A 26,960-nucleotide genomic window follows, 5' to 3' on the forward strand; every position below is an offset into this window, starting at 1 on the left:
TGAATATGCCCACAGGAGGAGAGGTAGGGATAAGCGTAGACAGGGTGTGCCTGCCTTCCCCTGCATGTCGCAACCCACATGCAATGGCTGCAGGGACCAGTGAGTGAGGAGAGCGTGCAGTGCACCTTGCACTCATGGCATGTTGCTGAAGGGCTGTGGTATAAGCTGATGGCCGGAAGGGGGGCTTGGCGCGTCCTGCACTCTCAGGATGCCAAAATCCATGTGGCATCTGGTGAGTGAGCGCAGCGCACGAGCCTCTCCAGGTGTGCTGTGATACAGGGACATCTCTCTTGCCTGCTACTTCACATGTTAAACCATAGAAGAGATTGTGCAAGATGACATGTATCACATGGAGGAAATACTATATATACATCTGTGTCATGTACAGATAACTGAGTCATGACCTACTAAGCCAAAGGAGAAATATTTTTCATATTTGAGGGAAAACCCATCAATGTTGAGATGTACCCAAACATGGCAAAAAAATGGATGAGAGATAATTAGGGTACTAATATATACCCCTACACTCAGGATCCAGCCAAACAGAAGACAGCACAGAGGAGAGATACGTCTACCGGACCTTAGAGTGGCCGGACTCGACGTAATAGGAGAAGTACAGAGTCAGGAACGATCCGAGGTCAAGGGCACAAAGAGACAGCGTAAACGAGAACTAGCCGGGGTCTGGTACACAGGAATCAGCAAGCCGGCAAACAGAACAGACAAGGATAAGGCGAAAATGAAGTCAGTATACAAAGCCAAGGTCAAATACGGAGAAACACAACTGAACACAACAAGCACTAAAGGGAACTGTAGCAGAAACCACGATAGGGCAAGGAACTAAGGGAAAAGGGTAAGTATAAGTAGCCTTCAAACTAATGTGATTGGCTCCTGTCACTTCCACACCCCCAAAAAGGTAAGTGTATGGGGTGATTGGCATGACAGGAGCCAATGGGAGCCTTTTTGCAATTTAGGCTCCCACTGTCTCTTTAAGAGCGCGCCCGAGACTCGCTGCGCGCTCTTAGCTGCAGGCGGGACACGTGACCGCATCTCGCGGTCACTGCCCGTCTTCCTGTTAGGAGAGTCGGATGAGCCGCGCGCGGCTCGTGCAGCCGCAGGACCACGCGCGGCTTGAAGAGAGGACCGCGGCCGGCCCCCGGATAAGGTAAGTAACGATACAGGTACAGGGTCCAAAATGTTGCAGCTTTGAGTGTAGGAACCAGAGACATTCAGGGGGGCAGCCTTTCATAGGCCCATTTAAGGAGCATACAGTAAACATGTCATTTTCTACAGACAAATGGTATATTATCATTAGGGTGTCTATTAATAGAATGTGATCACCAACCCTTTTAGTTTTGGTTTTCTTAAATACTGAAACATATCTTAAATGCTTCTGTAAAAGATTCCCCCCACCCCCCATACATCCAGTCCCTACACCCATGCCACCAAGTGTTAAATTAATTTGTGTTTGTTCTTGTTTATGACAGTTTTATATGTATTTTGTTTTTCTTTTTGTTACAGGTACTTTTTGTTGCCCTGGTGGCTATGTCACTTGGATTAGGTTTAGGGCTGGGACTGAAAAAGGACAAGATTCAAGAACCAGCTTTAGGTAATCATTCATATTAACACTATTTGAAATACATAAAACCCCAGATGGGAGTGTCTTTTTTTAATATCCATCTATAAAGTGTTATTATTATAATGAAGTTGTCTGCACTGAATTTTCAACCATTTTGTACAAAAATCTACTATTTTTATATAGCGCCAATATATTCTGCAGAGCTTTACAATTATATAATAGGGGTAACTGACAATAGGTAATTGACATACAAACTATTAACAGAAATAAGAAGTGAAGAAGACCCTGCTCAAACGAGCTTACAATCTGATGTGCAGAATACTTCAGCTTGGGAGAACTTTTTAAAGGGACTCTCCAGTGCCAGGAAAACAATCCGTTTTCCTGGCACTGCAGGTCCCCTCTCCCTCCCACCTCCCAATCCCCAGTTGCTGGAGGGGTGAAAACCCCTTCAGTCACTTACCAGAGACCCCCACCGATGTCCCTCGGCGGTGGTTTCGGGTCGCCGCCACTCTTCCTCTTCATTACGTCGTCCGGTGGCCGATATTGATCCCGCCCGCCGTGGAGACCTAATGCGCATGCGCGGCGCATTAGAACTCTCCATAGTAAAGCATGGAAAATGCTTTTCCATGCTTTCCTATGGGGAATTTAGTGACGCTGGAGGTCCTCACACAGCGTGAGGACGTCCAGCGACGCTCTAGCACAGAAAATCTGTGCTAAGACACGGAAGTGCCCTCTAGTGACTGTCTAGTAGACAGCCACTACAGGTGGAATTAACCCTTCAAGGTAATTATTGCAGTGTATAAAAAAACTGCAATAATTACACTTGCAGGGTTAAGGGTAGTGGGAGTTGGCACTCAGACCACTCCAATGGGCAGAAGTGGTCTGGGTTCCTGGAGTGTCCCTTTAAGTTGTCTGTGGTTGAAAACATTTTGTGGTTACAAACTCACCTAATGCTGTTTTTACTGCTTTTCTCATCAATAGCTGCCCAAGAATAAGTGTAATTGTTTTTTTTTTCTACTGTTTTCACATATACGAGTTGGTCACTAAATGCCAATTACTCTGTTTCAGTCACTTTGACTTAGCTCAGTTCTCTTCAATTCATCTGATAAAATTCCTCTGAGGTTCACATTATTTAGCATCAAGAGAACTGAAACTGCATTGAGCCTAAATGGGTAGCTCAATCAAATTGCAACCAAACCGCAGCACAATCCACCTGTTATAAGAAAGAAAGATACTGCTTAGGTAAGATGGGATTACAATATGCAAGATTAATAAAAAATAAGAAAAAAACCAGAAAAAAGTTACCTGCGCACTATCCCAAATCCCTATGCATATTTAAAAGGACACTGTATGCACCCAGGCCACTTCTAGTACAAACAATACATGTTTTTTATCTTTTATTCATCTACAAAAGCGAATGAAAAAAACTGCTAAATAGATTCAAAATTTTGTCCTGAGTTTAAAAATACCCAGTGTTTACATGCTTTTTGCTATTTTTTTGCATGTTATAGGGCTATAAGTACAAGTAGGATATTGCGGTTTCAAAACATACATTTTTAAAATGTATCAATAGTGACATTGTAACACTATTATCTGTCATAAATTCCTGAATAACATCCCACATGTACATATTTTTTTTAAAGTAGACAACCCAGGGTATTCAATATGGGGTATGTCCAGACTTTTTTAGTAGCCAGTTAGTCGCAAACACTGGCCAAAGTTAGCGTTCATATTTGTTTGTGTGTGAAAAAAGTAAAAAACTAAATTGAACGCTAATTTTGGCCAGTGTTTGTGACTAAGTGGTTACTAAAAAAGACTGGACATACCCCATTTGCAATACCTTGGGTTGTCTTCTTTTGCAAATGGTATGCCATCATGGGGGTAATTCTCATTCCTGGGCTACCATACGCTCTCAAAGGCACGTAACCAACCTGGCCATTTTCAATGTAAAAATATTTGACCCATATATTTGACCGTGTAACTTTCATAAACGCTATAAAACCTGTACATGGGGGGTACTGTTATACTCAGGAGACTTTGCTGAACACAAATATTAGTGTTTCAAAACTGGAAAATGTATCACAACAATTATATCATCAGTAAAAGTGCTGTTTGTGTGTGAAAAATGCAAAAAAAAGTCACTTTCACTGACAATATCATCGCTGTGATATGTTTTACTGTTTTGAATCACTAATATTTGTGTGTACAGGTTTTAGGGTGTCGTAGAACGTTACAGGGTAAAATACAGTGATAGCAAATTAAATTCTCTGGACTTTCGGCCTGGGTTGGCAGGCAGGTCCCTTAAATTGCAATCAATAAAATAACTTCATTATGTAAAAATATTACATAAATACGCACGTAGAAATTAAATATATATGCATATTTATATATTTGAAGTCTACGTGTATATTTATATAATTATTTATGTAATTTTTTATATGGACATATGAATAGTTCGTATTCTTTTTATTTATTTATATATACATAGATATATATACAATTTCATTCTAAGTGTATTTTTATATAAATATATATATATATTAATATCAAAATACAGTTAGAATAAAATTTCGTATAGATATATAATTTTTTTTTATTTTTTATTATTATTTCTAATTTTTTTTATTTAATTTAATTTACTTATTATTTGTATTTTATAATAATATATATATACAATATATATAGTTATTATATATATATTATATATATACATGTGTAATTTAATTATAAGTGTATTTTTATATTAATATATGTACATATTAATATAAAAATACACTTAGCATGACATTATATATATATATGATATATAGACATATATTATATAGGTATAATATATGTCTATATATCATATATTTATATACACATATATAATAATATTTTTTTTTTTATTAACATTGACTTTAACTTAAAATTTTTTTTATGATTTTACAGCAGCAGGGAGACTGCCTGTCAGCACAGACAGTCCCCCTGCAGGCAGACACTAGGACACCTATTGTGACCATGTGGTCGCCCTGTTGGGCGATCACATGGCCACAGGGGTCCTAATTCGCCATGGGGAGACTGTCTGGGCTGCAGGCAGTCTCCCCACACCGGGACCAACGCCGATCGCCGCCGGGGGAATGACGGCGATCGGGTAAGTACATTTTAAATTTAGGACGGTTCAGGACCGTCGTCGGTCGGCAATGGGAAAATGCCGATGACGGTCCTGAACCGTCCCGCGTCCTTAAGGGGTTAAATTCTTTATTTTTGTGGTGCAAATAGTTAACACAAGCTCTTGCCATGCCTCAACAGCAGGTACAAGATAGGTAAAGTACACATATGAACACGTTTAACCCCTTAAGGACTGGACAGTTTTTGCGATGTTGTACATTTGCGACCAGGCATCTTTTTACACTTTTGTGGTGTTTGTGTTTAGCTGTAATTTTCCGCTCTCTCATTTACTGTTCCCATACAAATTATATATTGTTTTTTTCAGGACAAAAGGGGCTTTATTTACATACCATTATTTATATAATCTCATGTAATTTAATTTTTAAAAAATGAAAAAATATGATGAAAAATTTAAAAAAATACATGTTTTTTTACTTTTATGTGAAAAATCTTTTACTCATCTACAAAAGCGAATGAAAAAAACTGCTAAATAGATTCAAAATTTTGTCCTGAGTTCAAAAATACCCAGTGTTTACATGCTTTTTGCTATTTTTTTTGCATGTTATAGGGCTATAAGTACAAGTAGGATATTGCGGTTTCAAAACATACATTTTTAAAATGTATCAATAGTGACATTGTAACACTATTATCTGTCATAAATCGCTAAATAACACCCCATATGTACATATGTTTTTTAAAAGTAGACAACCCAGGGTATTCAATATGGGGTATGTCCAGACTTTTTTAGTAGCCACTTAGTCGCAAACACTGGCCAAAGTTAGCGTTCATATTTGTTTGTGTGTGAAAAAAGTAAAAAACTAAATTGAACGCTAATTTTGGCCAGTGTTTGTGACTAAGTGGTTACTAAAAAAGACTGGACATACCCCATTTGCAATACCTTGGGTTGTCTTCTTTTGCAAATGGTATGCCATCATGGGGGTAATTCTCATTCCTGGGCTACCATATGCTCTCAAAGGCAACGTAACCAACCTGGCCATTTTCAATGTAAAAATATTTTACCCATATATTTGACCGTGTAACTTTCATAAACGCTATAAAACCTGTACATGGGGGGTACTGTTATACTCAGGAGACTTTGCTGAACACAAATATTAGTGTTTCAAAACTGGAAAATGTATCACAACAATTATATCATCAGTAAAAGTGCTGTTTGTGTGTGAAAAATGCAAAAAAAAGTAACTTTCACTGACAATATCATCGCTGTGATATGTTTTACTGTTTTGAATCACTAATATTTGTGTTCAGCGAAGTCTCCCGAGTAAAACAGTACCCCCCATGTACAGGTTTTAGGGTGTCGTAGAACGTTACAGGGTAAAATACAGTGATAGCAAATTAAATTCTCTGGACTTTCGGCCTGGGTTGGCAGGCAGGTCCCTTAAATTGCAATCAATAAAATAACTTAATTATGTAAAAATATTACATAAATACGCACGTAGAATTTAAATATATATGCATATTTATATATTTGAAGTCTACGTGTATATTTATATAATTATTTATGTAATTTTGTATATGGACATATGTATATTTTGTATTCTTTTTATTTATTTATATATACATATATATATATATATATACAATTTCATTCTAAGTGTATTTTGATATAAATATATTTATATTAATATCAAAATACAGTTAGAATAAAATTTCGTATAGATATATAATTTTTTTTAAAATTTTTATTATTATTTTTACATGTTTAATTTAATTGAAATTACTTATTATTTGTATTTTATAATAATATACGTGTGTAATTTAATTATAAGTGTATTTTTATATTAATATATGTACATATTAATATAAAAATAAACTTAGCATGACATTATATATATGATATATAGACGTATATTATATAGGTATAATATATGTCTATATATCATATATATATACACATATATAATTATTATTTTTATTATTAACTTTAACTTTATTTATTTGTTAATGATTTTACACATGCAGGGAGACTGCATGGTCCCCGCCCCCCCCCCCCCCCCCCCTGAGTGGTTTTCTTTAACACCTTTTGTTATTTAATCACTAAGCAGTAATTGTGGTGAATTTAAAACCATATTTTGACTAAAATAACCAGCTTGGGAATATAGCTTAATTTGAAAAAAATCTATTCAGCTACTTTGGTCTAAGGTTTTAAATTTAGCTTCTGATTTATTACACTTTACTATTTAGTGAGCAAACTTCACTTTCTATAAAATAATCAATGTAAGCATGTTTATTACACAAACCGATAGCAGAACATTGTCCATATAATAATACTTTGGTATAGCTATGCACAAATATTTTATAACTGAAGTTGATTTTCTGCAAAAACACGGATTTTGAAATGTTAACTTGAAACTGGTTGTAGTATTTCTTTTGGTTATGTACAGTGCCTTGCAAAAGTATTCACCCCCCTTGGCATTTTTTGTGTTTTGTTGCCTCACAACCTGGAATTAACATGGATTGTTTGAGGATTTGCATCATTTAATTTACAGAACATGCCCACAACTTTGAAGATTTTTTTTTTTTTTTTTTATTGTGAAGCAAGCAACAAATAGGAAAAAATAACAGAAAAAAGTAAATGTGCATAACTATTCACCCCCATAGTCCCCCACCTGGCACTGGAAAAAGAGGTAAATTGTGGGAGGGGGCCCCTGAGGGTGGGGGGGGGGGACCTAGAGACCCTTTAGAGCCAGGAAGACGAGTATGTTTTCCTGGCACTATAGTGGTCCTTTAAAAGAGCACTATAGGGTCAGGAACACAAACCTGTATTCCTGACCATACAGGGTTAAAACAACCATCTAGCCACTCTGGTCCCCTCATGCCTCCCTAAATATAGTAAAGTCTTACTAGAGTTCAAGTCTGGAGCTGCTGGCTTTGTCACTGTTTCCTTTGACCTGCCCACTGCCTGCTGACATCAGCAGAAGTGGTACGCTGATCCAATCACAATGCTTCCCAATCAGGGCCGGATTAACATAGGGGCTGATGGAGCTGCAGCTCCAGGCTCAGGCCCATGGAATAGGTCCATTAAAAAAAATTTAACTGTAGCCACCTTACTTTATAGGTAATGTGATGCGTCATTATCAACTACGCCGGACTAAGGTCCAATTTACTGCATTTATTTTTGCTTTGTTAAATCAACTGCCTTGAAATAATGTGTAAGTGTTGTATGTATCCTCATGACCTGGATGTACTCTCTTATATTCTTTTTCTTACCTTCTTTTTTTTTTTTTTTTCTGTATTTCCTGGTTTCTCTATTGACAAAATCAATAAAAATTAAACATTGAAAAAAAAAAAAATTTTTTTTTTTTACATTTTTTTTATTTTTTTTACACACACACTACTGTTAGGTTTGCCACCTGACTGGTATTTTACTGGCACAGCCGGTATTTGAGACTGCCTGGCCGTGCCGGTATTGCAGTAATACTGGCAATACAAATGCAGGTATTTTTCTCAGAATAAGTGGAGATTACTCTGCAATACCAGCACCGGCCAGTAGGGGTCACTGTGTGTGGAGAGAGGCAGGGATAGGAAGTTACAGCATATCCCCATAGACATATAATACCTAGACGCCGCATTGACCTCGGGGGCCATGAAATGCGGGCGCCATTTTGGGCCGGTCACCCGGTGTGGTAATATATGTCTATATATTCGGACTTCTGTCCCTAATTTTTTTTAATTTACTTTGCCTTAGTGACAAATCTCACTTTAGTAAATAGTGATGTGATTGTTTGATTTCTCCTATTCTCTTTATGCTATCTCCATGCGGACTTCAAGGTGCAAAAGACAGAGCTCACAATAATAAAGAGTTATAAATATCTACATTTTATTTTGCTCAGTTCCAAAATCCATATTAGTTAAAAATAGGTGAAAAGTAAATACATTACAAATCAGGCAAAGATCCAGTCCCAGTTTAAAACATGTATATTAAGATGATAGATTGTGGGGTTAGTTCACTAAACTTATAATTTTAGCAAACCTAAATCCAAATGCAACGCATAGTTTCAATCTGGAAATTCAAATAATTTCAATGTATTGAGTAAACTTAGTCGATAACGTAAATAACCACAGAGGTCTTAAAGCAGCAAATGTCAGTTAATTTTATTTAATATCCCAGGATTAAACATCATGCTACTGGATCTATACACCCTCCAGGTGGATTTTAAGACTAACCATGTTTACTTTGAGGACCTTGCTCTGCAGATCATAGACATATATATTCTATATATGTCTATGCTGCAGATCACACTGTGACCGATCCAAGATGGCGGCCCCGCGGCTCATCAGCACCAATAGGAAGTAGCAGTCAATGTGGCGTCTAGTATTTTATGTCTATGCATATCCCTGCCTCTCTGTACTACTCACTGATCTGTGGGGACCAGCAACACAGCACAGAGTCCAGACAGCAGCTCTACAGGTCAGATAAGTGAGGGATGGAGGGGAAAGGCAGCAGGGACACTTGGGGACACTGAGACACTTGGGGACACATGTGGACACTGAGACACTAGGGGACACTGAGACACTAGGGAACATATGGGGACACAGACACTAGGAGACACATGGGGACACAGACACTGGGAGACCTGGGAACACAGACACTTGGGGACACTGAGACACATGGGGACGCTGTTTCTCCCAGTGTCCCCCATCCAGTGTCGCTAGTGTCTCAGTGTCCCCATGTCTCTGTGTGCATAGTGTCACCATGTCTATGTCCACAACTGTCCCCATGTCTCCCAGTGTCCCCAAGTGTCTGTCTCCCAGCCAGTGTCCCTTAGTCTCCCAGTGTCCCATAGTCTCCCAGTGTCTGTGTTCCCATGTCTCTGTGTCCCTAGTGTCTTAGTGTCCCCAAATGTTTCAATGTCCCCATGTCTCCCAGTGTCTGTGTCCCTAGTGTCTGTGTCCCCATTTCTCCCACTTTCCCTAAATGTCTGTGTCCCCATGTCTCCCAGTGTCCTAGTGACATGGGGACACACTGAGACACTGGGAGAAATGGGGACACTGAGACACTGGGAGACTAGGGGACTGGGCGACATGGGGACACTGACACTGTGATACATAGGGACACTGAGACACTGGGTGACTTGCGAGACTGAGACACTGGGAGCAATCCATCTATACAGCAGAATCAAACTGTGAGTAGTTTGTTGGTGATTTTACAGAATTTTCTCTGATGTCACTCCTTGTGATTATACAAAGGATTAAGGCTGGTATTTTGTTCCAAGAAAGGTGGCAACCTTAACTACTCTTCACATACTCTTGCTTAAAGTAGCACTATTGGGTCAGGAACACAATCATGTATTTCTGACACTATTATGTTAAAACCACCACCCTGCCCCCTTCTTGCCTCCCTAAGTATAGTAAAATATAACTTGTATTCAAGTCTGCAGCTGCTGGCTCTGCCTCTGAACTGACTGTCTGCTGACATCATCAGAAGTGGTGGTCTGAGCAAATTACAATACTTCCCAATAGGATTGTCTGAGACTGTCAACTAGGCAGATCAGTGGCAGAGCCAGCACAAGTCATAGCCCTGGCCAATCAGCATCTCCACATAAAGATAAATTGAATCAATGCATCTCTATGAGGAAAGTTCAGTGTCTGCATGCCAAGGGTGGAGACACTGAATGGCAGTGCTGCACACTAGGCAGTACTGCCCCAGGAAGCACCTCTAGCAGCCATCTAAGGAGTGGCCAGTGGAGTTATTTTCTCTGAAAAGACAGTGTTTACTGCAAAAGGCCTGAATGGAATGATTCTACTAACCAGAACAAATACAATAAGCTGTAGTTGTTCTGGTGACTATAGTGTCCCTTTAAGTTTGGAAGCTTAAGAGGGATGTATGGGAACAAAACTTGTGTGGACTGGCTGACAATAAAATTAGTTTAGGTAATGCAGACGTTGGTCTCTCTAACACTGTGGCATTTCCCCATTCATCTACACTCACTACATACACCTTTTATCTGTCTCAGACTATATACCAGGAACTTCTGCCTGCTAGTAAGAAGGTAAGGAGACAAGTGGACCAGCGAGTGCTAAGGGACAGTCCTCAGAAAGCATTGAGTGAGCGCATCATTAGACGCATTTATGTCAAGCTCAGGGTGCTGCCTGCATAGTATGCCCTTAGTTGGACAGCCTGCATGATTGGCGGGCAACCTGACATGGCATGTTTTTGGGCATGTTCTCCCCTTTTGGCAGGTCTGGTCACGTGATTCGCACCAGTAGCCACCCTTTTACCCCGTCCATTGACTGCCTACTTCACTGGACAATGCTGTTAAGGGTTATGGATTTAATTGAAAGATGAAAGATATAAATTAGAGAGAGATTAGCATAGAGTATGTGATTTCTTATAGCTGCATCCTATGAGTTACCCTCCAGCACCATCTCCATCAGATACATGACGCTTGGGAGGTATGATTGTTTTAATGTTTTTGGTCGATAAGATTCCGTAATTAGGCCCATCATAATTGTCAGCACCAGGCCCAGTGTGCTTTTTATCCGGCCCTGTTCCCAATAGGATTAGCTGAGACTGACAAGGAGGCAGATATGGGGCAGAGCCAGCATGATTCAAACACAGCCCTGGCCAATCAGCATCTCCTCATTGAGATGAATTGATTCAATGAATCTATATGAGGAAAGTTCAGTGTCTGCATGCAGAGGGAGGAGATACTAAATGTTTGGATGCATTTTAGGCAGCCATGACCCAGGAAGAATCTCTAACAGCCATCTGAGGAGTGGCCAGTGAAGTTATCACTAGGATGTTATGTAAACACTGCATTTTCACAGAAAAGACTGTGTTTACAGCAAAAAGCCTGAAGGTAATGATTCTACTCACCAGAACAAATTCAATAAGCTGTAGTTGTTCTGGTGACTATAGTGTCCCTTTAATTCCCTTATCAGTAACTCAGTCTATTCACAATATCCAGCCAATACTTATAGCTTCTGCATTCCTTGTCCTTAGCGATGAGGGAGAGTTGCAGTTATGGCCCTTTCCCCTCATATTGTGTCATGAGCTTCCTTTCTGTCACCCTGTGTTTCTGCAGAGGAATTGCCCATATGATGCCACTTCCCTTAACCTATACTCTACAGCACCTCTTGTAGGTGAAAATGCATGGCTGGTATAAATTTCATTAAATTACACTGGATTGGAGGTGAGTATTAATGCAAAACAGCTACTCTATCTTTATGATAAATTATATATTTGTTACTGTACTAGCTATTCATGTACCATAACCGTGGCATGCCCAATTTTTTTTTAATTTTTTTTGCCCCTCCCTACCTCCACTACATCCAACAAGCTCTCTACCTGAGTTATGCCTGTTGGTTCATGACTTAGCTCATTGACTAAGAGCAATCTGCTGATACTCTCAGCCAATTAGATACTCAAGGGGCTAGCCCTGCACTGCACTTAGTGAGAAATCAAACTGAACTGTTCTAAAACGGTTTGACTACTTATACTGGTGACACGATGCACTCCTGGTACCATATTCGCTACAGCGCACTGAATACAGAATGCACTGTCACTTTTTAAAGCACTTATGAAAGTACAAGGACAGAGTTTAGAACTTAAAAGTTAAAATGATCATCAATATTCTGCAGAGACCAACTGTTGGTACGCATTTTTCTACTTGCACATTTCGTCTTTGTAGAATGACTTTCTATACAGACATTCTGATTTAACTGCTCTGTTTATGTTATTCTTTTGTAAGCAGTGTTTCTCCAATAATAGTTACTTGTGTCAGCAGGGAGAACTGGAGAGGTACCTAAAAAGCCAATAACTTATCCCCAAAACATCTGCTTTTAGCAGAACTGAGCCTGTGCACATCCTGATAGTCATTCCCACCCACCATACATTGCAGACAGTTTGAGATTGGCATGTTTATAAAATATATATATATTTTCTAAACAGTTTTTAAATCTATTTATGCAAAGAGAGAGAATGCCCAATATGCATGTTTTTTAAAACCCCTTTAGATGTCAGGCGACCACCCCCATAAACATAAAGATTACTTACATTTTTCTCCAGCGGAGAGTTCTCTCTTGCTGCCGCTCCCCTCCATCCCTAGTAGACTATCAGTGTCAACAGTCTTCCTTCCTCTTCTGGCCAAAAAAGGCTCATGCACAGAAATTTCCGCAAATGCTCAAATTGAATACAGGAATCACAACTATAACCCAGAAGATTGCTTCTCAAAGGGAAGCATTAAAGGACCACTCTAGGCACCCAGACCACTTCAGCTTAATGAGGTGGTCTGGGTGCCAGGTCCTTCTAGGGTTAACCCATTTTTTCATAAACATAGCAGTTTCAGAGAAACTGCTATGTTTATGAATGGGTTAAGCCTTCCCCCTATGTCCTCTAGTGGCTGTCTCATTGACAGCTGCTAGAGGCGCTTGCGTGATTCTCACTGTGAAAATCACAGTGAGAGCACGCAAGCGTCCATAGGAAAGCATTATAAATGCTTTCCTATGTGACCGGCTGAATGCGCGCGCAGCTCTTGCCGCGCGTGCGCATTCAGCCGACGGGGAGGAGAAGAGGAGGATCGGAGGAGGAGAGCAGGAGGAGATCTCTCCGCCCAGCGCTAGAAAAAGGTAAGATTTAACCCCTTTCCCCTTTCCAGAGCCGGGCAGGAGGGGGTTCCTGAGGGTGGGGGCACCCTCAGGGCACTCTAGTGCCAGGAAAATGAGTATGCTTTCCTGGCACTAGAGTGGTCCTTTAAGCTAATGTATCTCTATAGAATCTCTCCCTTCAATGAATGCCCTCTTGGCTGTTAGCTTGGTGTATGGGTGATCCTAAACTAACTTATAAAAGTGCAGATGTCTCTTGAAATAAACACCCTAAAGCACTTCAACACATTGAAGTGATTTAGGTGAGTAGAGTGTCACTTTTAAGGCACGATCTAGATTTCTAAAGCACTTTAGCTTGTTGAAGTGTTTAATGTGTGAAGAGTGTTTCCTAATTTTTTTTTATTTTGCAAAAAGTGCAGATTTTAATGGAAATTGACACTTTTATAAATTATTAACCTTTTTCCCTCTCCCCCCCCTCCCCCCTCCCCCTCGCAAGCTGTCAAACAGACAACAGATCCTGTTACTTTCTGGCTTCATATTAGCTCAGTGGAGCTAAATTGCTCAGAGCACCTGCATTGCAAAGACTTCTCATTGAGCTGCATTAGGAAGTCTGTGATTGGACAGCCACAGAAAGCCTGGGCTACATTAGAAGGGGAGATCTTGGAAAGGTTGCACATATGAGATTGAAAGCTGTTTCACCACAATTAAATGCATGCATTTGTTCATAGTATATATCTACTAAATAATGTTTTATTCATTTATTTTTGCAATGGGTGCCCCTTTAACTATACCCACACGTTCAGACTAGATAGACCGAGAGGCTTAGACATGTCTTAGTCGGTCAAAGTCAAATGACATAGTAAAGCAATAGTAGTGAAAAATGGCAATGTACAATCATCACAAGTATGACCACACTGATTGTTTCCTAAATCAGTTCTCAATCACTGCTGAAATCAACCATCTGTGGGATGGTGGGATAAGTAGCAGAACTCTATGAGACCATTATATATTGGAAAGTCATTCCAAACACAACTATTAGGACAATCTTTTAAAGTGCCAATCCAGTCTCTTGGTATCTATAACCATGAAGCTTCTTATCCCATCCATGTTGTAAATTCCAGGCAACATGAGCTCTTCCAGCATACTAGATGGCATACCCAGCTGCATGTGATGCTTTTTTACATTGTGTCCTTCCACTATAACTATATGGTGGCAGGGGTGGACTGACGGTGTTCTGGGCCGTGTGTGTGTGTGTGTGTGTGTGTGTGTGTGTGTGTGTGTGTGTGTGTGTGTGTGTGTGTGTGTGTGTGTGTGTGTGTGTGTGTGTGTGTGTGTGTGTGTGTGTGTGTGTATATATATATATATATATATATATATATATATATATATAAATGATATTAATGTCTAAACCGTTGGCAGCAAAAGTGAGTACCTAAGTGGAAATGTCCAAATTGGGCCCAAAGTGTCAATATTTTGTGTGGCCACCATTATTTTCCAGCACTGCCTTAACCCTCATGGGCATGGAGTTCACCAGAGCTTCACAGGTTGCCACTCCTCCATCAGGGAGCTGGGGGATGTTAGAGACCTTGCGCTCCCCCACCTTCCGTTTGAGGATGCTTAATAGGGCTTAGGTCTGGAGACATGCTTGGCCAGTCCATCACCTTTACCTTCAGCTTCTTTAGCAAGGCAGTGGCCGTCTTGGAGGTGTGTTTGGGTCGTTATCATGTTGGAATACTGCCCTGCAACCCAGGGAGAGGATCATGCTCTGCTTCAGTACGTCACAGTACATGTTGACATTCATGGTTTCCTCAATGAACTGTAGCTCTCCAGTGCCAGCAGCACTCATGCAGGCCCAGATCATAACACTCCCACCACCATGCTTGACTGTAGGCAAGACACACTTGTCTTTGTACTCCTCACCAGGTTGCTGCCCCACACGCTTGACACCATCTGAACCAAATAATAATTTTATCTTGGTCTAATTGGACCACTGCACATGGTTCCAGTAATCCATATCCTTAGTCTGCGTGTCTTCAGCAAACTCTTTGCAGGCTTTCTTGTGCATCATCTTTAGAAGTGGCTTCCTTCTGGGACAACAGCCATGCAGACCAATTTGATGCAGTGTGCGGCGTATGGTATGAGCACTGACAGGTTGACCCCCCACCCCTTCAACCTCTGCAGCAATGTCAGCAGCATCTATTTCCCAAAGACAACACTTGGATATGACGCTGAGCATGTGCACTCAACTTCTTTGGTCGACCATGGCAGGCCTGTTCTGAGTGGAACCTGTCCGGTGAAACCGCTGTATGGTCTTGCCCACCGTGCTGCAGCTCAGTTTCAGGATTTAAGACATCTTCTTCTTATAGCCTATGCCATCTTTATGTAGAGCAACAATTCTTTTTTTCAGATCCTCAGAGAGTTCTTTACCATGAGGTGCCATGTTGAACTTCCAGTGACCAGTATGAGAGAGTGTGAGAGCGATTGCACCAAGTTTAATATACCTGCTCTCCATTCACACCTGAGACCTTGTAACACTAACGAGTCACATGACACCAGGGAGGGAAAATGGCTAATTGGATCCAATTTGGACATTTCCACTTAGGGGTGTACTCAATTTTGTTGTACTCAATGGTTTAGACCTTAATGGCGGTGTGAGTTATTTTGAGGGGACAATAAATTTACACTGTTATAAAGCCTGTACCCTTACTACTTTACATTGTAGCAGAGTGTCATTTCTTCAGTATTGTCACGTGAAAAGATATAATATATTTACAAAAATGTGAGGGGTGTACTCACTTTTGTGAGATACTGTGTGTGTGTGTGTGTGTGTATATATATATATATATATATATATATAGTGGGACCTCGGTTTACACACGCCTCGGTTAACATAATTTTCGGTTTACAAATGAAATTGCATTGAAAATAAGGTCTCGGTTTCCAAAAAAATTTTGCAATACAAAGCGAGTTTCCCTGGAATGCATTAAACCTGGGAGGTTTATAGCACCGCCCCCTGCATGCTGGAGCCTCTGGGTAGCACATGGTGTCGAGTGTGGAGGTGTTGGAGCGGCTTTTGCATCGCGTTTTGGAGCCATTCTGGAAATTGTTTGTAATGTTTTGGGACTTTTTGGTGCATTTCTCAAGCTGTGGAAAGGTAGGGAGCTGAGCTTCGTCGTTTGCATGCCTTTTACGGTGTGTTCTGCATTGGGGGTTGGTTTCCATGCCAGCTCATTTTGACTTTCTGATCTCCAGAACGGATTAATTGGTTTTCAATGCATTCCTAAAGGAAACCATGGTTCGGTTTACAAATGTTTCGCAATAAGAAACGTCCCGGAGAACGCGTTAAATTCGTAAACCGAGGTCCCACTGTATATATATATAAATATACAGTTGCAAGAAAAAGTATGTGAACCCTTTGGAATGATATGGATTTCTGCACAAATTGGTCATAAAATGTGATCTGATCATCATCTAAGTCACAACAATAGACAATCACATTTTGCTTAAACTAATAACACACAAAGAACAGGGGCGTATTAGCCGCGAGGCAAACAAGGCATTTGCCTTGGGCGGCATTTTCCAGGGGGCGGCAAAAAACGCCGCCCCCAAATGCCCAGGGCAAATGCCTTGTTAGCCTTGCGGCTAACTGACAAGCCCTCTGGGCGGGCGATCTGCTGGGCGGCGCTGGCGAGGGAGCACTTCCTCTGAGCTGTCTGCTCAGCTCCCTCGCGCGCCACACAGTGAGGCTGGGAGCCGGAATATGACGTCATATTCCGGCTCCGCCTCCCAGCCTCACTGTGCGGCGCGCAAGGGAGCTGAGCAGACAGCTCAGAGGAAGTGCTCCCTCGCCAGCCGCCCGCCAGCGCCGCCCAGCAGTTACTGGACCACCAGGGAGAGAGGGAACTCCCCCCCCAGCATTCCCAAAGGTAAGGAGGCTGGTGGGGGGGTTAAATAAAAAAAATTAAAAAGTTTGTGTGTGTGTATGTCTGTTAGTGTGTGTCTGTATGTCTGTTAGTGTGTGTGTGTGTGTGTCTGTTAGTGTGTGTATGTCTGTTAGTGTGCGTGTATGTCTGTTAGTGTGTGTATGTTAGTGTGTGTGTCTGTGTATGTCTGTTAGTGTGTATGTCTGTTAGTGTGTGTGTGTGTGTATGTTAGTGTGTGTGTATGTCTGTTAGTGTGTGTGTGTATGTCTGTTAGTGTGTGTATGTTAGTGTGTGTGTGTGTGTGTATGTCTGTTAGTGTGTGTCTGTTAGTGTGTGTGTCTGTTAGTGTGTGTCTGCGTGTCTGTTAGTGTGTGTCTGTTAGTGTGAGTGTGTGTGTATCTGCTAGTGAGTGTCTGTTAGTGTGTGTGTGTTTCTGTTAGCTAGTGTATGCGTATCTGTCAGTGAATGTGTGTGTGTGTGTGTATTTAGAAGGCGGGGCGGGGGAAGGGTTGGGTGGGGGTGGCGCGGGCGGGAGGGGGGCGCCTGAGTTTTGTCCTGCCTAGGGCAGCACAAAACCAGGATACACCACTGACAAAGAATGAAATGTTGCCATGTTTTTATTGAACACACTATGTAAACATTCACAGTGCAGGTGGAAAAAGTATGTGAACCATTGGATTTAATAACTGGTTGAACCTCCTTTGGCAGAAATAACTTCAACCAAACGTTTCCTGTAGTTGCAGATCAGACGTGCACAACGGTCAGGAGTAATTCTTGACCATTCCTCTTCACAGAACTGTTTCAGTTCAGCAGTATTCTTGGGATGTCTGGTGTGAATCGCTTTCTTGAGGTCATGCCACAGCATCTCAATCGGGTTGAGGTCAGGACTCTGACTGGGCCACTTCAGAAGGTGTATTTTCTTCTGTTTAAGCCATTCTGTTGTTGATTTACTTCTATGCTTTGGGTCATTGTCCTGTTGCAACACCCATCTTCTGTTGAGCTTCAGCTGGTAGACAGATGGCCTTAAGTTCTCCTGCAAAATGTCTTGATAAACTTGGGAATTCATTTTTCCTTCGATAATAGCAATCCGTCCAGGCCCTGACGCAGCAAAGCAGCCCCAAACCATGATGCCCCCACCACCATACTTCACAGTTGGGATGAGGTTTTTATGTTGGTGTGCTGTGCCTCTTTTTTGCCACACATAGTGTTGTGTGTTTCTTCCAAACAACTCAACTTTGGTTTCATCTGTCCACAGAATATTTTGCCAGAACTGCTGTGGAACATCCAGGTGCTCTTGTGCAAACTGTAAACGTGCAGCAATGTTTTGTTTGGACATGTAGCGTTCCTTACCTTATCCAAGGGCTGGCCGCGGTCCTCTCTTCGAGCCGCGCGCAGTCCTGCTGCTGCACGAGCCACGTGCGGCTCATCCGACGGCTGCAACAGGAAGACAACATGTCCCGCCTGAATCTAAGAGCACGCCGCGGGTCTCGGGTGGGCTCTTAAAGAAACAGTGGGAGCCTAAATTGGCAAAAGGCTCCCATTGGCCCCTGTCATGCCACACTCCCCATACACTTACCTTTTGGGGGTGTGGATATGACAGGAGCCAATCACATTAATTTAGAAGGTACTTATACTCACCTTTTTCCCTTAGTCCTTGCCCTATCGTGGTTTCTGTTGCAGTTCCCTTTAGCGCTTGTTGTGTTCAGTTGTGTTCCTTCGTATTGACCTTGGCTTTGTTTCTGACTACGTTATCTCTTTATCCTTATTTGTTCTGTTTGCCGGCTTGCTGTTTACTGTGTACCAGACCACGGCTAGTCCTAGTTTACGCTGTCTCTTTGTGCCCTTGACCTCGGATCGTTCCTGACTCTGTCTCTTCTCATATACGTTGAGTCCGGCCATTCTAAGGTCCGGTAGACGTATCTCTCCTCTGTGTTGTCTTTTGTTGAGTTGAATTCTGTGAGTTGGGGTATATTTTTGTTACAGGACAGCAGTGGCTTCCTCTGTGGTATCCTCCCATGAAATCCATTCTTGTTTAGTGTTTTACGTATTGTAGATTCGCTAACAGGGATGTTAGCATTTGCCAGTGACTTTTGTAAGTCTTTTGCTGACACTCTAGGATTCTTCTTCACCTCATTGAGCAATCTGCGCTGTGCTCTTGCAGTCATCTTTACAGGACGGCCACTCCTAGGGAGAGTAGCAGCAGTGCTGAACTTTCTCCATTTATAGTCAATTTGTCTTACCATGGACTGATGAACAGCAAGGCTTTTGGAGATACTTTTATAACCCTTTCCAGCTTTATGCAAGTCAACAATTCTTAATCGTAGGTCTTCTGAGAGCTCTTTTGTGTGAGGCATCATTCACATCAGGCAATGCTTCTTGTGAAAAGCAAACCCAGAACTGGTGTGTGTTTTTTATAGGGCAGGGCAGCTGTAACCAACACCTCCAATCTCATCTCATTGATTGGACTCCAGTTTGCTGACATCTCACTCCAATTAGCTCTTGGAGATGTCATTAGTCTAGGGGTTCACATATTTTTTCCACCTGCACTGTGAATGTTTACAAACATGGCAACATTTCATTATTTGTGTGTTATTAGTTTAAGCAGACTGTGATTGTCTATTGTTGTGACTTAGATGATGATCAGATCACTATTTATGACCAATTTGTGCAGAAATCCATATCATTCCAAAGGGTTCACATACTTTCTTGCAACTGTATATGTATATTTTTTCTGCTGAATATATCCAGATTAAAAATAAAATACATTTTAACTATTATGCAATAAAATCCATAAACTACATTATGTATATTACATAGATGACACCTTCAAAGTGGGATATCATGAATCATAGAAAAGTTTTTACATTTAACATTACGCAAGATAACTGTAAAATGGGAAAATTACGCAAACCTAAACCAGAAATACCACATTGGATTTAAATGAAGGTATTGTTATCTGACACTTTCTCGGTTTAATTAAGATGAACAATAAAGGGTGGAGTATTAATGAATAGATATTTGCGTATGATATATGGCAGAGTTGGTTCAAGTTTTAGAATATAGATCCAAGACAGTAAGGTAGTTTTATAGCAAATATAGTGGGACCTCGGTTTATGAAAATAATGCGTTCTCCTGGACGTTTCTTATTGCGAAACATTTGTAAACCGAAACACGGTTTCCTATAGGAATGTATTGAAGATCAATTAATACATTCTGGAGATCAGAAAGTCAAAATGAGCTGGCATGGAAACCAACACCCAATGCAGAAAACACCGTAAAAGGCATGCAAACGACGAAGCTCAGCTCCCTACCTTTCCACAGCTTGAGAAATGCACCAAAAAGTCCCAAAACAACTACAAACAATTTCCAGAATGGCTCCAAAACTCGATGCAAAAGCCGCTCCACACTCGACGCCACATGCTACCCACAGGCTCCAGCATGCAGGGGGCAGTGCTATAAACCTCCCAGGTGCAATGCACCCTGGGGAAACTTGCTTTGTATTGCAAATTATTTTTGTAAACCGAGACATTATTTTCAATGGATTTTCATTTGTAAACCGAAAATTATGTTAACCGAGGCGTGTGTAAACCGAGGTCCTACATTAATCTGTAGTGGTTCTGGTGACTAGTGTCCCTTTAACACCTGCAATTTCTCGTTGTAAATCAAACTCTTTTTTTTTTTAAATATATATTTTTTTAGCTAGCTGCTAGATTCCAAACTAATTAGTCAAGCCCTGTGTTATTCCCCTCCCCCCCAGTGCAATAATACAGTAATGTTTTATTAAGATAGGGGGGGGGGGGGGGAATGACTTTAGAAATCAGTATGTGTATTATTCTACACATTACATTTTGCATAAATTGTTAATAGTAAGTACAGAACAGTCCTGCTTCTGGCCACATCTCAGTCACACCTCTAACATTTAGTAATACACACACTGCACCGCTAACACATGCACTGCACCTCTCACACACACACACTGCATCCCTCACACAATCTACACACTAGATCCCCTATACACATTAAATTCAGTATACAAACACTTCACCACTTACACACACTACTACACACACTACATCTCTTATACACACTCTGGATCTTCTACACAAACACTAGTTCCCATATGCACACTCTTGATCCTCTACATACACACTAGATCCCCTGCACACACAATAGATCCTATACACACACACAATAAATACCCTATATGCACCACTTACAAACACACACACACACACACACTACATTACTGACTTGTATACTTTGAATCGCCTGTACCCAAACACACAGTACATTCCATAAAACACACACTCTACAGCCCCTATACACACTACATCACCTATACACATAGACCTTAAGCACACACTTGCTACATTCCCTATACACACTATGCCCCTATACACACATTCTAACGGTCTACAGCCCCATGACAAACATTTTACACCACAAACACAACACAACTAAAATAGACATATTTACACACCACAAACGTCTCTCTACACACAAGCAATCGAACAAGCCGCCTCCAAATACACGCACACTGGCCAATGCCCAAGTCAAATTCTTCTCCCAGTTCTGCCTTGGATATCCAGTGCTATCACTAAAGCTCCATTAAAACAAAAAAAAATAAAGTCCACTACTGAAATGAACGTTGGATTTAAAACAATCAAGGAGAAAATATGAACCCAAGTGCCTGCAAGAGAAAACATGGTTTATATTGGGTTTTAACAGCATAGGTCAGCAAGACATTTATGTTTACTGGATATTGATAACATTGATACACTCCTGTTTGCAATGTAGCATAATTATGAACATGGCCAAATGAAAGAAATGGAAAATTCACATTTAAAAACAAGTGCTGAATGTCAAATGATTTTCACTTTTACTATTATGACTTTAATATATATTCCCCTAAATGTTATCTATATTTTAATCATGTTACCTTTTTTTAGTGACTTGCAGGAACAGATGCTATGACAATTCTATAAGGGATGGTGACTGTCGCTGTGATGCTCAATGCATAGACCAAGGGAATTGCTGTTTTGATTACTATGACCTTTGCCAGAAGCCAAGTAAGTATATATTTTCAATGTTCTAATATATGTCATGGTCAATGTCCACATTATGACAAATTATTCTGCAGGAACAAGGAAGAAACAAAGGTTGTGCTTAAATATTTATTTAAAAAAAAAAAATTTGTTTTGTGTTGCATAAAAAAAAGCAACCTTGTACATGTAATGTAAGCATAGAGTCTACAGTCTGAGGACTGATTAAAGGGACACTTTAATGTTTTGGGGGTGTGACCTTTATGGGCAAAGCAACACAGTCCTCTAGGGTAACAGGCATAGAACAACAGTCTCTGGTGCAAAAATGGTGTGGTTTATTTATAGCGTGCACAAAATCCATACAGCAATCAGTTTGTTCAAAAACTGCAGCACCACAAAAAGGAAAATCTACAAACAAAATCCTAGCTCAAATTTGAGCACTAACTAAACATAAAGAAATGTCCCTTACTCACCAGGGTAATAAACTACACAAATCAAAAATAAGCATTGGTTTCACCAACCTTTAGCACATTGTTTAGATGCTGCTCTACACAGACCTGCTCTCTCTCTGCAGGTCAGATTGTATCTGACTCTTTCTGCTCTGAGACCTGCTAATTAAAGCCTCAGCAGTTGCTAATTGGGCAGGTGAATGAGTATAGACTATGGAGGATTCTGGGTCTTAGATACCTTCCTTCTATTACCCTCCCATAGACTCTGTCACAGGGGCTAAACTGACCAGTGTCAGAATTTAGACTAAACTGTTTAACCCCTAAAGGCAAGCCAGTACCAGGTACCATAACAGCAGATGGTCGGCTAACAGAGTCTGCAACAACATGGCTGCTCGGCCAGATAAAGTTACATTTTCTAAAATATAAAAAAAAAAAAATCATTACTTTTCATTAAATGTAATAACCTTTTAAAAACCATGAAGTGGTCCTTTAAATGTTCAATAGCAGTGCATTAAGAAGTACAGTTATTAATATCACTGGAAGTTTTGATGGTTCCAGCAATACCCAAGTATGTGACAAAAAACACACTTTTTTAAATCAAAACTCCATTTGGGTACTGCTCTTTCGACTATAACTTTACTACTGGTCCAGACTGAATCCACTTGACTTGCATTTGTTATTATTATTATTATTATTGCCATTTATATAGCGCCAACAGATTCCGTAGCGCTTTACAATATTTTGAGAGGGGGGATGTAACAATAAATAGGACAATTATGAGATGACCCTGCTCAAACAAGCTTACAGACTATAGGAGGTGGGGTATTCGAAACATTAGGGCAGGAAATATCAAGTAGGAGTGAAGCAGAGCTGGAGGAGAGAGCAAAGCACTGTCCCATAGGAGAGAGCAAGAGACAGGTATGTAAGGTAGAGGTTACTCTGGGAGGCCATAAGCTTTCCTGAAGAGATGGGTTTTAAGGCCCTTCTTAAATGATTGAAGACTAGGGGAGAGTCTGATGGCAGTAGGCAAGCTATTCCATAGGAGAAGAGCTGCCCGCGAGAGATCCTGCAAGCGCGAGTTGGCCGTACGGGTGCGAGCAGCGGTCAGGAGGTGGTCACGGGCAGAGCGGAGGGTACCTATGGATCAGTGAAGAGATATAAGAGGGGCTAGAATTGTTCAGTGCTTTAAATGTATGGGTTAGCACTTTGAATTGACTCCTATAGGATACAGGGAGCCAATGTAAGGACTGGCAGAGGGGTGAGGTGTGAGAGGACCGACTAGAGAGGAAAATCAGTCTAGCTGCAGCATTCATTACAGACTGTAGCGGGGCAATACGGCTTTTGGGGAGACCAATCAGGAGAGGGTTACAGTAATCCATGCAGGAAATTACTAGAGCATGGACAAGCTCCTTGGTAGCATCTTGCGTAAGAGAGGGGCGGATGCGGGCTATGTTTTTGAGTTGGAACCTACAGGACTTGGCAACAAACTGGATGTGAGACTCAAAGGTGAGACCAGAGTTAAGTATGATGCCAAGACAGCGTGCTTGCAGGGATGGACTTATGTGGATATCACTGACTTGAAGGGAGAGCGAGAGAGGAGGATCAGTGTTAGGAGGAGGAAAGACAAGGAGTTCAGTTTTTGAGAGGTTAAGTTTCAGAAAGCGTGAGGACATCCAGTCAGAGATGGAAGAAAGGCAAGCAGTGACACGTTGCAGGAAGGCAGGGGAGAGGTCCGGGGAGGAGAGGTATATCTGAGTGTCATCAGCGAACAGGTGGTAGTGGAATCCAAAAGAGGCAATAAGTTTACCAAGAGAGGCACTATAAAGAGAAAATAGAAGGGGACCAAGGACAGAGCCTTGGGGAACTCCAACCGAGACAGGATGAGGGGAGGAGGTATCCTTGGAAAAGGAGACACTGAATGAGTGTTGGGAGAGATAGGAGGAAAACCAAGAGAGGACAGAGTCACAGAGACCAAGCAATTGAAGAGTTTGAAGGAGGAGAGCATGATCAACGGTGTCAAAGGCAGCAGAGAGGTCAAGGAGAATTAATATTGAGCAGTGCCCTTTGGATTTAGCGGAGATTAGGTCATTATTCACTTTGATAAGAGCAGTCTCAGTAGAGTGAAGAGGGCGGAAGCCCGACTGAAGAGGGTCAAGGAGAGAGTTGGAATTAAGGAAGTGAGACACACGGGTAAAGACAAGTCTTTCCAAAAGCTTTGATGAGAAAGGGAGCAGGGATATGGGACGATAGTTAGAGGGGGAAGATGGGTCAAGAGATGTTTTTTTCAGGATAGGTATTACAGTGGCATGTTTAAGGTCAGCAGGAACAGTGCCAGAAGAGAGAGAGCAGTTAAAGATGTGTGTTAGGGTAGGCACAAGACAAGGGGAGAGAGATCTGATGAGGTGAGATGGGACAGGATCGAGCGGGCAGGTGGTGGGGCGAGAGGAACGGAGAAGCGCAGCCACCTCTTGTTCAGTAGCCGGGGAGAAAGTCTGGAGGGTAGGGAAAGCATGATTTACGTGTGGTTGAGACAGAGAACGGCAAGGAGGGGAGAATTGTTTCCTTAGCTGTCCAATCTTGTCGGTAAAGTAGCATACAAAGCTATCAGCTGTAAGGTTAGTTTGGGGGGTGGCCACAGCAGGGCGGAGAAGGGAATTAAAGGTGTCAAAGAGACATCTGGGATTGCGGGAGCATGAACTAATGAGAGAGGAAAAGTATGACTGTTTGGCGAGGGCAAGGGCTGTGCTGCATGAAAGCAACATGAATCTATAATGGAGAAAGTCTGCCTGGGTGCGGGACTTCCTCCAGGAGTGTTCAGCACAACGGGAGCAAATCTGCGGGAGCGTGTTGATTTATTATGCCAAGGTTGGGGTCGTGTCCTCCTCGAGGGGCATGTTTGGAGCGGGGCTGCAGCGTTCAAGGCAGATATGAGGGTAGTGTTATATGTGGAGATGGCCAGTGAGGGACAGGAGTGGGAAGGAATGGATAGCAGTTGTGAATCAATGTCAGCTGACAGCTGCTGGAGGTCAATAGAGTTAAGGTTCCTCCTGAGCTGAGGGGGTTTAGGCTGAGATTGTTGGGTGAGGGGGTAATTGAGAGCAAACGATAAGAGGTGGAAATGGAGTGTTGCAGATATTGGATGCTGTACATGAATAAGAGAAAATAAGGTCGAGGGTATTGCCAGCTGCATGAGTGGGAGAATTAGCCCACTGCAATAGTCCAAGGGAGGAAGTAATTGAAAGTAGTTTAGAGGCTGCTGGGGTTAAAGGTGGGTTAATGGGAATATTGAAGTCTCCAAGAATTAGGGGTGGAATGTTGGAAGAGAGGAAGTAGGGTAGCCAGGCAGCAAAGTGGTCAAGGAAGAGGAGAGGGGAACCAGGGGGACGATAGATAACGGCAATGTTAGCAGAGAAGGGGTTGAAAAGGCAAATTGAATGAATTTCAAATGATGGGAAAGAGAGGGAAGGGGGGGTGGGCAGGGTTTTAAAGGAGCAGTGGGGTGAGAGAAGAAAACCTACACCGCCACCTTTAATCTCTGCTTGTCTTGGATTGTGGGTAAAGTGAAGACCACCAAAGGACAGTGAGGCAGGCGTAGCAGTATCAGAGGGAGAGAGCCATGTTTCTGTTAGTGCAAGTAAGTTTAGGCAGTGTGAGATAAATAGGTCATGGATGGAGGTATATTTAAAGGTGCTGCACACTGAGGGTGCATTCCAGAGGGCAGCTTTAAAGGAGGAATTATAGTGAGAATTACATGGAATGGGTATTAGGTTGTTGTGGTTTCTGGTGTTTGTACCAGGTGGCTGAGTAGTGGATCATTTAACTTAAATATGATTTCCAACACTGTGCATTGATTTTCAGAGGAGGAGTGGACATGCAGCAGAGTGCGGTGTGCCGAAAGGCGGATATCTGGTAGCCATTGCTCTTGTTCAGATGACTGCTTGGAGCAAGGAGATTGCTGTACAAATTATAAAGAAATTTGCAAAGGTGAGAATTTTTATTAATATCCTATTTATTATACATTTCCTATTTAGGCTTTTCTGAAACCCTGATCAATAGAACCTTCACAATATCTCTTGAGATAATTCTACTTGGGGTGAATATATTCCCCCTGCAAAACAAATGCCTTTTATTTTAGAGACACAGAGAGACGGGGTTAAGAATGAGTACCTAAGCATTGCACACACTTATTTTTTGGCATGGTCCACCAAATGACACCATTTAGTATACCTACGTTCCGATTTTCATTAGGTTAAAT

General features: G+C 41.5%; 1 protein-coding gene across 1 annotated transcript in view; it reads left to right on the plus strand.

Moving 5' to 3' along the window:
• The window catches only part of ENPP3 (ectonucleotide pyrophosphatase/phosphodiesterase 3), a 174,498-nt gene that overhangs the window by 30,402 nt on the left and 117,136 nt on the right, over window positions 1–26,960 (plus strand). Inside the window, exons 2-4 of the mRNA XM_063443233.1 lie at window positions 1,519–1,606; window positions 22,164–22,283; window positions 26,564–26,689. Of these exons, the coding sequence (XP_063299303.1) occupies window positions 1,519–1,606; window positions 22,164–22,283; window positions 26,564–26,689 (334 nt within the window). The remainder of the gene's footprint in view (window positions 1–1,518; window positions 1,607–22,163; window positions 22,284–26,563; window positions 26,690–26,960) is intronic.

This window comes from Pelobates fuscus, chromosome 2 (genome assembly GCF_036172605.1).
Source record: "Pelobates fuscus isolate aPelFus1 chromosome 2, aPelFus1.pri, whole genome shotgun sequence".
Lineage (NCBI taxonomy): Eukaryota > Metazoa > Chordata > Amphibia > Anura > Pelobatidae > Pelobates > Pelobates fuscus.